A 12,680-nucleotide genomic window follows, 5' to 3' on the forward strand; every position below is an offset into this window, starting at 1 on the left:
GGTCCCGGATGATTGGAAGATGGCTGTAGTAACCCCCTTGTTCAAGAAAGGATCAAGGCAAAAGATGGAAAATTATAGGCCAATCAGCTTAACCTCGGTTGTTGGTAAAATTCTAGAATCCATCATTAAGGATGAGGTTTCTAAATTCTTGGAAGAGCAGAGTCTGATTAGAACAAGTCAACATGGATTTAGTAAAGGGAGGTCATGCCTGACAAACCTGTTGGAATTTTTTGAAGAGGTAACAAGTAGGTTAGACCAGGGAAACCCAGTGGATGTGGTCTATCTAGACTTTCAAAAGGCCTTTGATAAGGTGCCACACGGGAGGCTGCTGAGCAAGGTGAGGGCCCATGGTGTTCGAGGTGAGCTGCTGGGATGGATTGAGGATTGGCTGTCTAACAGAAGGCAGAGAGTTGGGATAAAAGGTTCTTTTTCAGAATGGCAGCCGGTGACGAGCGGTGTCCCGCAGGGTTCGGTGCTGGGACCACAGCTGTTCGCATTATATATTAATGATTTGGATGAGGGAACCGGGGGCATTCTAGCGAAGTTTGCCGATGATACGAAGTTAGGTGGACAGACAGGTAGTACTGAGGAAGTGGGGAGGCTACAGAAGGATCTAGACAGGTTGGGAGAGTGGTCCAGGAAATGGCTGATGGAATTTAACGTGAGCAAGTGCGAGGTCTTGCACTTTGGCAAAAAGAATAAAAGCATGGACTACTTTCTAAATGGTGAGAAAATTAATAAAGCCAAAGCACAAAGGGATCTGGGAGTGCTAGTCGAGGATTCTCTAAAGGTAAACATGCAGGTTGAGTCTGTGATTAAGAAAGCGAATGCAATGTTATCTCTTATCTCAAGAGGGTTGGAATATAAAAGCAGAGATGTACTACTAAGACTTTATAAAGCTCTGGTTAGGCCCCATTTGGAGTACTGTGTCCAGTTTTGGTCCCCACACCTCAGGAAGGACATACTGGCACTGGAACGTGTCCAGCGGAGATTCACACGGATGATCCCTGGAATGACAGGTCTAGCATATGAGGAACGGCTGAGGATACTGGGATTGTATTCGTTGGAGTTCAGAAGATTAAGGGGAGATCTAATAGAGACGTACAAAATAATACATGGCTTTGAAAAGGTGGATGCTAGGAAATTGTTTCTGTTAGGCGAGGAGACTAGGACCCGTGGACACAGCCTTAGAATTAGAGGGGGTCATTTCAGAACAGAAATGCGGAGACATTTCTTCAGCCAGAGAGTGGTGGGCCTGTGGAATTCATTGCCACGGAGTGCAGTGGAAGCCGGGACGCTAAATGTCTTCAAGGCCGAGATTGATAGGTTCTTGTTGTCTAGAGGAATTAAGGGCTACGGGGAGAATGCTGGTAAGTGGAGCTGAAATGCGCATCAGCCATGATTGAATGGCGGAGTGGACTCGATGGGCCGAATGGCCTTACTTCCACTCCTATGTCTTATGGTCTTATGGTTTATGGTACAGAAGGAGGCTATTCGGCTGATCATGTTTGCACAGGCTTTCCAAATGAGCACCATGGCTTTGTGGCCCTCTCCTGCCTTGTCCTCATATCCTTGCACATTATTTAGGTTTAAAAGATCATCTAATGCCACCTTGAATAACTAAATTGAACCTACCTCTACCACACTTCCAGGTAGCGCATTCCAGACCCAAATCACTCGTGTGAATAAGTTTTCTTTTCTCAACTAACATTAGTTTCTTCTGTAAATGAATTTAAATTTGTTGATCCTTTTACAATGAGAAATATTTCTCACCATCTACTCATGCACCCCCCTCTGAAAATTGGTCAGATTGCTTGTTGGCCTCTTTTTCATCAAGGCTAACAGTCCTAATCCCTCAATCTGTCCTGTTATCTGAAGTTTCACAATCCACAATCATCTTGCACATCCCTTCTGTTGTCTTTTGAATGCATTCACACCTTCCTATAATGTGGTGCCAGAACTGTACACAATGCCCGAGCTGAGGTCTAACCAGTGACTTGTACAGGTTCAGCATCACTCCCTTGCTGTTGTGCTCTATACCCTTATTAATAAAGTCCAAGATACTGTATGCTCTATCCACTATTCTTTACGATGGCTCTTCTACCTTAAATGATCTGTGCACATATACACCCAGATGCCTCTGTTGCTGCACATCCTGTTAGAATTATCCCCCTTATTTTATATTGTCTGTCCATGTTCTTCCCAGCCAATGTACCATAAGACCATAAAACATAAGAGCAGAAGTAGGCCATTTAGCCCATTAGGTCTGTTCTACCTCTTAATGAGATTATGGCTGATAACCTTCAACTCAACTTCCCTGCCTTTTCCACACGACCTTCGATTCCCTTACTGTCAATCTCAGTCTTAAATACAGTTAACAACCCAGCCTCAACAGCCCTCTGGCAGCATAAAATTCAGAAGACAGTCAGTAAGTTCCATCAACTTAGCAAACCTTGTCTAGGTTACCTCCAATGCCAGTATATCTTTTAGATAAGTGGCCCAAAATGCTCACAGTTTCTAGCTGTGGTCTGACCAATGCGCTCTATAGTTTTACCAAGATTGCCTGACTTGTATAGTCTATTTCCCTTGTACCAAAATTCTGTACCGAGGTACTTAGATTTGTACAGTCTTTCTCCAGTTAAATAATATTCACCTCCTCTATTCTTCATGTCAAAGTGCATTACCTTACATTTTATCACATTACGCTCCATCTGCCAAGTCTTTACCTATGTGCTTAATCTGTCTATATCTCTCTGCTGACTTTGTTTCATCTCAGCAATTGCCTTTTCACCTATTTTTGTGCCATCCACAAACTTGGCTATGAGTACATTCACTTCTGTAATCCAAGTCATTAATATATATTGTAAATAATTGTGGCCCCAACCCTGATCACTGTGACACTCCACTGGTTAGAGGTTGCAACCCTGAAAAAGCATGCCCCCCCCATTTATTCCTAACTCCCTGTCTTTTATTAGTTAACCAGTCCTCTATCCATGCTAATATACTACTTCCAACACTTTGAGCTCTTGGATTCTTTGCCTATTAAATAGCCTAATGTATGGTATCTTATCAAGCGCCTTCTGAAAATCAAAATATATTACATTCATTGCTTCTCCTTTATCTAACCTGCTTGTTACCACCTCAAAGAATTCTGGTGAATTTGACAGGCTTGATTTCCCCTTCATAGAGCCATGTTGACTCTGCTTGATCATATCATATACTTCTAAATGCTCTGCTATTATGTCCTTTATACTAGATTCTAACATTTCCTGATACTAGACATTAATCTAACTGATCTACCCTGTCCTTACCTTTTTAAATGAAAGTGTTGCATTTTCCGTTTTCCAATCCTTTGGGATTTTACCAGAATCTGAAGATTACTACCCGTGCATCTATTATCTCTGTTGCTATTTCCTATGATATCCTAGGATGCATCCCATCAGGTCCTGGGGAGTTGTCGGTCTTTAGCCCAATTAGCTTCCCTAGCACCTTTTCTCAATGATAGTTATTGCATTTATTTCCTATGCTCTTTTGCACCTAGATTATTTTGTAATTTTGGAATGCTATTAGTATCTTGTACTGTGAAGACTGATGCAAAATATTGATTCCAGTCCTCCATTATTTCTTAGTTCTCCATTATTATTTCCCCAGGCTTATTTTCAAGGGATGTTTGTTCACTTTGGCCTTTCTCAATATTCTTTATTCAAAGAATCTTGATATTAGTTTACCCTCAAATTTTATCTTCACCTTTTTTTTGTCTCTTGTTGGTTTTTAAATCTTTCCCAATCCTCTGCTGAACCATTAATCTTTCTCAAAATGTATTTTGTTGCCCGGTTACCAATGTCGACAACATTTATTGACATGGCACAAAGAGGACAAGAGTCAAATTTGTATCAACTCGCCACTAACTTTATTTGTTTGGTTAAAACAGACATACAATTCACCCCATTTGGTTAAGAAAAGGCTAACAGCAGGCATGTAATTCATACAAGGCTAAAGTTCGAGAGCGCACGCACTAGTTTTCCAAAGACATTCACTGAACAGACAACAAAAATAAAGGCTATCAGCATGGATAGAGGATTGGTTAACTAGTAGAAGACAGGGAGTTAGGAATAACTGGAGCGTTGTGTGTGTGTGTGGGGGGGAGCTACTTTTTCAGGGTGTCAACCTCTAACCAGTGGAGTCCCACAGTGATTAGAATAGAAGTCCCCGCTGGCTGGACGATTTCTTCCTGGTGTCAGGGTTATCTCTCTACTTCCAAGCATGGGGTCCACAACTTCGTGAAAGTTGCTGTCCAGAGTCTTCACTGCTGGCACGCTGAAATCCTTCATTTTTATCCTTTTTCCTCATCTTCCCACACTGTGGTGCCATGTTCTAGTTGGCTCTTCTGCATCTGATGAGCTGGTGTCTTTCCACTGTAGGCTCACTTCAAGGACATGGTTAGGATTGCCTCATTGTATTTCCTCCAAGTAAGGACAGGCACTTTATGTCACCCCTCAGAGTTGAACCAGTTCAGGCCAGCCCAAGCCAGTGGCTGGGGCTCAGGTAACTTCAGTTCACAAATTGCTGTTTTTATGTGTGAGCAGCCCCTGGCCAACAATTCATTTTTTATTTAATTTGATACATGTCTGGTTAGCCATGGTTAACTTATGTCCTTTTTCCTCACTGAAATATATTTTGCTATGAGCTGTGAACTATTTTTCCTCAGTAGTCTTTGCTACTAAACTCCTTTCCCGGTCCACTCCAGCTGGCTTTGCCCTCATACCATCGTAATTGCCCTTATAGAAACTTAGCTCAGTTACTTCTGACCCAAGTTCCTCCCTCTCAAACGGAATACTAAATTCTACCATGTTATCATCACTGTTTCCTAGGGGATCTTTTACTCAAACATCATTTATTAAATCGGTCTCATTACACATCACCAGATCTGAAACAGCTTGGTTGTTGTTTGGATCCACAGGGCAACTGTCCCAAATATACTCTGTGAATGCTTCCTCCTGGCTACCTCTGCCAATCTGGTTTTTCCAATCTGGCTGAAGATTAAAGTCACCCATGATTAATGTACTGCTTTTGATACATGCTCACATTAACTCCTGATGTATTCTGTTATTGTTAGAGGGCACATGAGCTACTCCTGCCAGTGTTCAACTTTTTATTTCTTATCTCCACCCCCATATGGATTCTACATCCTCTGATCCATGGTCATTCCTCACTATCGTACTTAATCCATCTTGTACCAACAAGCTTGAATACACGCATCAAGAACAGCTTCTTTCCTGCTGATGAATGGACTCTCTAACTTGCTAATCTTGATCTTGGTTTGAACGCCTCCTGTGCAGTTGTAACCTGTGTGCCTCGCTCTGTCTGAGCACCCAATGATCTGTACATCCTTGTTTGCTATGATCTGCTCGCAAAACTTTTCACTGTACTTAGGTACATGTATCTGCAGTAAATCAAATCATCCGTCACTTCTCTGCATTGAGCTTCATCTGTCACCTAGCCACCTGCTCCACAAAATGTCGTTTGGAAGTTCTACACTGTCTTCTCCACAGACAACAGTGTTTCCAAGTTTCATGTCATTGGAGAATTTTATGATTGCTCCTGCAAACCAGATCTAGCTCATTAACATATTTTAGAAAGAGTAAAGGTCCAAGTACCAACTCCGAGGGAACTCCATTACAAATGTTCTTCCATCTCAAAAAATACGCATTGACCATGACATTCTTGTTTCCTATCAGTGAGTCAGTTTTGTATCCAATTTGCTACGATCACTTTTATTCCATGAGCAAACTTAGAATCTTTTAGTCATGCTGTTTGTTTAACAGATATGAGTTGAATATAACTTTAATCTTGAGGTTGATTGCTTCAATTCTTTGAAAGGAATCATTTCAAATATGAGCAGGACAACGGGATTGCATGTATAGGAAGTTAAATCTATAGGCATAAATCCTATGATGGTGTTGAATTTCCCTTTATGATTTTCTTTAGGTATGGAGCCTGTCTGATCGGCGTGAAGAGGGAAGAAAACAAAAATATTTTACTTAATCCAGGTCCGCGGTACATCATGAGTTCCACAGACATCTGTTTTTATATCAACATTACCAAGGAAGAAAACTCAGCTTTTATAAAGCAAAATGAACAAAGCATAAATAGTATATCAAATACTATATATCACGGAGCTTCCAGATTACCTGTTCACAGCATCATTGCTAGTATGGGTAAGCATAGCAGTCAGTTGTGATCATTATCAATGTAACTTCTGAGCTCCCTTGCTGGTTTAGCTTGGTAATAAAGAAAGTAGCTAAGTCACCAAATCAAAAAAGTTTGATTGATGGTTTGTGCTCAATGAACTGATCTCTGCTATTATTGAAATCAAGATATACTGAACTTTAAGAGATTACTTTACTAGGGATCTCTTGTATGTTGCCATCAATGAACGAACAAAGATAAGTTGAAAATGACCTCATTTCTAAGTTATTAGAGTATATCCATTACCTTCATGCCACTAGATGACGGTTTCAAAACTGCTTAAGAGCATATTAAAAGTGAATCTATTGGCTATTAGAAGGGATTTTTCTGGGTAAATTGCCCCATGAATAACATTGATTGTGTGGTATTAAACCATAGAGCTTAGAAGGGCATGGCTTAATGCCACATCTTTGCTAAATTGGTAATTATGTGGCAGGACAGCAGTTGCAATATTACAACTGCTGGACCATGAAATGGAGTTGAAAAACAACTGGGATTTCTTCTCCTGATTACTGTTCAGTGAGCCCTGCTGGAACCGTCAGGAATTACCTTTGTTGTCTTCTCTGATACATAATCTGACACGTCGGGTTATAATTGTGAAGGACTGCTGATGCTCAAGGAATGGTAGACTTCCAGACATTACTATCTCCAGTCTAATTAAAGTTACATAATTGAATTGGTTATACTGAGATGGTAGAATGCACATACAAATCAATTGCTTATTTAAACAAGCAAAAATCCCTGTTATTTTGCTTTAGACCAAACACATATCTAAGACTTTGCAGACTGTTTTCTGTCATTGTTGTTAGATTTACAACTGCATAAACATAGCAGGTGTCCACCAGGTGTCAATTGAAATGTAGGAACTTGCGAGTTATAGATCATGGGCACTCAACAAGAGAATTTCCCAGGCTACAATTTCCAACAAGCAGTTACAGGCTGTTGAAGGATAGCTACTGGCTATAACTGTGCCATTGAGTTTGCTGTGTAGTTATCATGTTGGCTGGGTTGATACCTCAACCACAGGGGTTGAGTCTAAGTAGCAAGGTAACTGACTGTACTTTGTTACTGTTGCTGTCTGCAAAAACAAAGCTACTGTCTAATATAAATGTAATATCAGTGTCAAATGAAATAGCCATTCTCTAATCCCAGGAGCATGCATATAGTTTTACATATAAATTGGATTTGTGACATAATATATACAAATTTACTGGAGATAATTCTATGAGAAATTTGAAACATAAGTGACAATTATTAATAGTGGATCAAAAAGACACATTACATGTCAATTTTCAGCTCATGAATGTCTCATAAATTGAGCATAACTGAGCAAGTATGGATTAGAAGCCATAACTTTGCATCGCAGCTAATAACGTGTATTTCTGGCGGGAGTCTGTATTTGTGGAGGGTACCCCTTCCACAAACAGCTGGCAGCTTCAATCTCTGATAAGACTAAAACGCCGTGATTTTCGCCCAGACAAATCTTAACTCCAGAGTTAATTTTGAATGGAAAAGAACAGCTAGTAAATAAAACGTATGCTGTTTAGTCCTTATTTTCAAGGCATTTCACTGTTCAGTTTTGGCTCAGTCATTGTGTTTTAAGTTATGCCACATCAGGGAGCACTGAATGGTCAACCAGATTGTGATGGGACTGTCGGCTTAGCAGGTTTCCATCACTAAGGGAGAGGAGTGAACCAGTCAGGTTCTTGTCACTCAGCTTTTTATCAGACCGTTTTTGTAAAAGAATTAACAAACTACTACCATAGGACCATTTAACTTTAATTCTCAGGATTACCAGTCCAACAATGCAAGACATTACTATGCCCATAGAATGTAGTGTCAGACTTCAATGTGTGCTTTGAAGCCTGTGAGTGATAAGGACGTTATTATAGTAAGCATCCAGGACCTCTGTGCTAGGTGGAAATTTATCTCAGTGGCACATATACTTGGTATCTAGTATGAATCTAAAATTGCAATCGGTTATCTTGCCTGACCCTGATCACTGAAGTTAGATTTTTTGAACAATACATTTGCAGTGATGGCCATTAATAGGTCGAAGCAGTTTGCCTGAGTACACAGCAACCTTCTCTGGAATACCTGCTCCCCGCTGGTAATTGGCACTAGGTGAAGATCATAGTAATGCACAGATGAAGCACAACTCAAAACAGTCAGATCAAAATTCTTATCATGCCATGTCAACAAATCTCAACTATTCCTTTCGATTGCAGCAAGCAATTTCCTTATAACAGCAGGAGCTCAACTTAATAATATTTATTAGTTTGATCCCTGTTGGGATCAGTGTGTTGATGGTCAGGTCGGGCTAATTACAGTGGCCTGCCTTATTCCAGATTGGAGATCCACTTGGAAAATCTGTGCAGATGCTTCTAAATGTTGCATCAAATAATTGGTTTGCACAATTGGAACAGCGCCTTTGTCTTTAGCTAAATGAAATTACAGTGGTTTGTGTTGCTGTCCTATAATTCATATTTTCTCATCAGAAGAACGATTTTGATGAAAACAATCAGCATTGGAGTGATGCCTGTCATTATCAATGCACCAATCAACCAGAAACTTGTGACGAAGAAGTTAGTCTGTGAATTGCCAAAACTTGCTGACTGCTTTGCATCTTTCTGCAGTTAGATTTGCAAAAAAATGGCATTTGACACAACCTCTCCATGAATCAAAGAATCCCTACAGTGTGGAAACAGGCCTTTCGGCCCAACAAGTCTCCGAAGAGTAAACCACCCAGACTCATTCCCCCACCCTATATTTACCCCTGACTACTGCACTAACCTACACATCTCTGAACACTATGGGGCAATTTAGTATGACCAATCCACCTAACCTGAACATCATTGGACTGTGGGAGGAAACCGGAGCAAACCCATGCAGACATGGGGAGAACGTGCAAACTCCACACAGACAGTCGCCCGAGACTGGAATCAAACCTGGGTCCCTGGTGCTGTGAGGCAACAGTGCTAACCGTTGAGCCATGGATTTATACATGAATTGCATTTGCAAATGTAAAAGACAATTAAAGTCCAGCAATTATTGGTGTAAATGTGCTGTCTTGTCCAGAAATTAGATAATTGGATGGAGTCTCATTTTTTTTTAGATTGTGCTTTAACAAAATATTTTTGAGTGCTTACTTACAAATTTTCTTTCTCCTCCTGCCCCCCCCCCTCTTTCTCTCTTTCTCACTTTCTCTTAATGCAATGTCTCTGTCTCTCAATTTCTTATTCCATACCTGGTTTGATATTTTAAGTTACCGTCATGAATTCACTCTCTTTCTCAGCTCTTCCTTTGATTACTTCACAGTCATTTTAACTCATTGGTTGAGGAAATACATTGTTATTCCAATCCTTATCAGGGTTCTGGATGTCTTGTTGCATTCACTGCACTATTATCAGTAGCGTGCTTATGGTATAGTGGTAGTGTACTACCTCTAAGCCAGGAAGCCTGGGTTTGAATCCCACCTGCTCCAGAGCTGTGAAATTACATCTCTGAATAAGTTGATTAGAAAATATCTACATTTCCAAATAATTTAAAAACTAGATCTGCGATGGTATTATCAACTATTAGAACAGAGTTTAAGTACCCCACTTTGGCAAAATCTTGCCTCCTTTTTAGCAATGTGTTACTTGACAAATCTGATTGGTTTTAAGACAACTGCAAGCGTTGTGTATCATGCAAAGGCATTGATAGTATTAATTTATTTGTCAACTATTTTAATGTCATTCGTTGCTTTCAGGCACAGTAGCCATAGACCTCCAAGACACAAGGTGTAGACCTCCAGCTGGTCCTACCTTGACGCTTCCTTCAGATGGAGCAAAAGAAAACAGAAGGCCCAGCATTGCTCCTGTTTTAGAAGTAGCTGATGTTTCATCAATCCAAGCCTGTGACCTTCTAAGTGACCACTCGGAGGATGAAGCCAATCATTCTGATGAGGAAGTATCATCAGCACCAGAGTAAGATTTCAACAGTTGTGAAATATGTAATATAGTTTTACTACTTTGAGAATTTTAGAATTAAGAGTTATTTTACATGAGGCTACAGATGCATTTAAAGGAAATGGTGACCACTATTACCTGAAGACATTTCCATTAAGAATAAGCATGTGGTTAACTGATAAGACCCTTTTTGCAAACTGCAGATGTTAAAAAAAAATCAAGGTTCTGTCACTGATTATTTTATGTTTTTCATTTAACTATTCTATTGTCATGTTAATGGAAACAGAAAAATAATCAATCACACATCACAGAGTCATTCTTTGGGTTAGTTTAATTAAAAGAGTAAAACAAATATGTTTTCATCTCTGAAGCAGAGATTACAGCAAATCATTTGATTTCTTTCTATACAGATTCTGTACAACGGTACAGTTTGTACTTTACAGCTTTTAGACCCACTATCTAACAGTTGCAAAATTAAATACATACAATACATAGTGTCCTTGTGGGTGAATTCTCTTAAAGGCAAAGTACACCTACATCAACTCTCTCCTTTACAAAGTTAAGGTGTAACAATTTACAACAGCAAGTGAGCCTCTGAGTTTTTACAGCATTTGTGTAATTTGCAGATCTTTCCAGATCTCATGAAGGTGACTTTGGAGGTCCTTTTGATTCCCACAGTCATCAGTAACATTGCCTATCAGTCCTGTTTGCATTGTCAAGTACTTATTGTCCTGGACTGCAGTTGCTGTCACTAAACCTGCTCATCCCAGCCATGTACTAGAGCCAGATTTCGTTCTGCACTGACTGATCTCATACCTCAAGCTGTTTAGAATAATTTAAATCTTTTTGGCATTCACAGGTTCATTCCTTAACTGCTTCCAGCTGATTTTGAAACTTTGGACTTTACACCCTGGAGACTTCTAAATTAGATTAGATTACAGTGTGGAAACAGGCCCTTCAGCCCAACACGTCCACACTGACCCGCCGAAGCGCAACCCACCCATACCCCTACATTTACCCCTTACCTAACACTACGGGAAATTTAGCATGGCCAATTCGCCTGACCTGCACATCTTTGGACTGTGGGAGGAAACCGGAGCACCCGGAGGAAACCCACGCAGACGCGGGGAGAACGTGCAAACTCCACACAGTCAGTCGCCCGAGACGGGAATTGAACCCGGTCTCTGCCGCTGTGAGGCAGCAGTGCTAACCACTGTGCCACCGTGCCACCCAAATCTGTTGTTGTTTTAGTCTTCTGTTGGCCTAGTACGTTTTCTCTTTCATAACCTGCTATAAAAAGTGCCCAGTCTCTTCAACATTCTTTTATGTTTTTGTTTCCTTTTCAGTCTGACCCCCTTCCACTTGCTGTATCACTGCTTCTTCGGTTTCCTCTACCTCCTGCTCCAGTTCCTTCGCTGGATTGTTCATATCATTGCTTGTATTTGGCTGGAAATGTGGTGTAGACAGCTTCAGTTGAGGCATTCAAGAGGGCATTAGATGATTATTTAAATAGAAACAATATTTCGGGTTATGGGGAATATGTAGGAGATTGAGATTGAGTCACAATACTTATCCAGAGAGCCAGTGCTGACATGAGGGGCTGACTAACCTCCTCCTGCATGGTAGTCATTCTGTGATTTTGTGAATTATTTAAGAAAATACTGTCATTTGAGTGATTTGCAGCCCCTCGATGTGCATACTGTATGTTTTCACCTGATTTTGGCATTCTGTAATTTTTTCCAGCATTGCTTTGAATTCGATTCTTGATTTCTGTAACTGCTCTGGCTGAACACCATCTTTCTTATATGCAATTTGCAACAGATCTTCCTGTAAACCTTTTCATTGTATTGACTATATGCAGCATATAAGTCATACTGTGGGTAGTGAAGGGTATAGTGGTTGTGTCCTTACCTCTGAGTCAGGAAGCTTGGGTGCAAGTGTCACCTGTTCTAGAGGTATGTCATAAAGTTGCTGTCCATGTTGATTAGAAAGTATCTATAATTCATCCAGCTTCCATTCTTCTCTTCCAGCCTTTTGTTTACCTTTGTGAGCTGAGTAAAGGTGTCCCCTAAAGACTTCTTCATCGAAGATTGCTTTCTCAATTTTGGATTTGTCCTGTTCTAGTAGTTCAGACTTTTTAATTGAACTTCTGTTTTCTTTCCCTGAGCAAAAAGTTGAGATTTTATTTCAACTCATTCAAAAGAATGTGAAGAGTCCTGCTCTTATACTCAGCCATGCAAGTGTTGCTTGAATAGACTGCTACAGCTTGTGTTGTGTCTCTGATGTTTAACTGATAACTAGGTCACAGTGTGCTCATACACCTGAACTTGCTGCTCCAACACTGTCTACAATGTCAGACTTCTGTGACATTCAGGACCATTGATTGTACTTGCACTCCAGCACCATTAACCCTGCTCACGGACTTGCAGACATTTTATTGGCTTTCTCACAGCTTTTAGAAGTTTCAGGAGCTATATATTG

The 12,680-nt window shown here is 40.4% G+C and overlaps 1 protein-coding gene across 2 annotated transcripts in view; it reads left to right on the top strand.

The window, feature by feature from the left end:
* Positions 1–12,680, top strand: part of LOC140479765 (potassium channel subfamily T member 2) — a 723,557-nt gene that overhangs the window by 401,537 nt on the left and 309,340 nt on the right. For both annotated transcript variants that reach the window (XM_072573900.1, XM_072573901.1), the window contains exons 19-20: positions 5,989–6,218; positions 10,001–10,217. In XM_072573900.1, the coding sequence (XP_072430001.1) occupies positions 5,989–6,218; positions 10,001–10,217 (447 nt within the window). The remainder of the gene's footprint in view (positions 1–5,988; positions 6,219–10,000; positions 10,218–12,680) is intronic.

This window comes from Chiloscyllium punctatum, chromosome 7 (genome assembly GCF_047496795.1).
Source record: "Chiloscyllium punctatum isolate Juve2018m chromosome 7, sChiPun1.3, whole genome shotgun sequence".
NCBI lineage: Eukaryota > Metazoa > Chordata > Chondrichthyes > Orectolobiformes > Hemiscylliidae > Chiloscyllium > Chiloscyllium punctatum.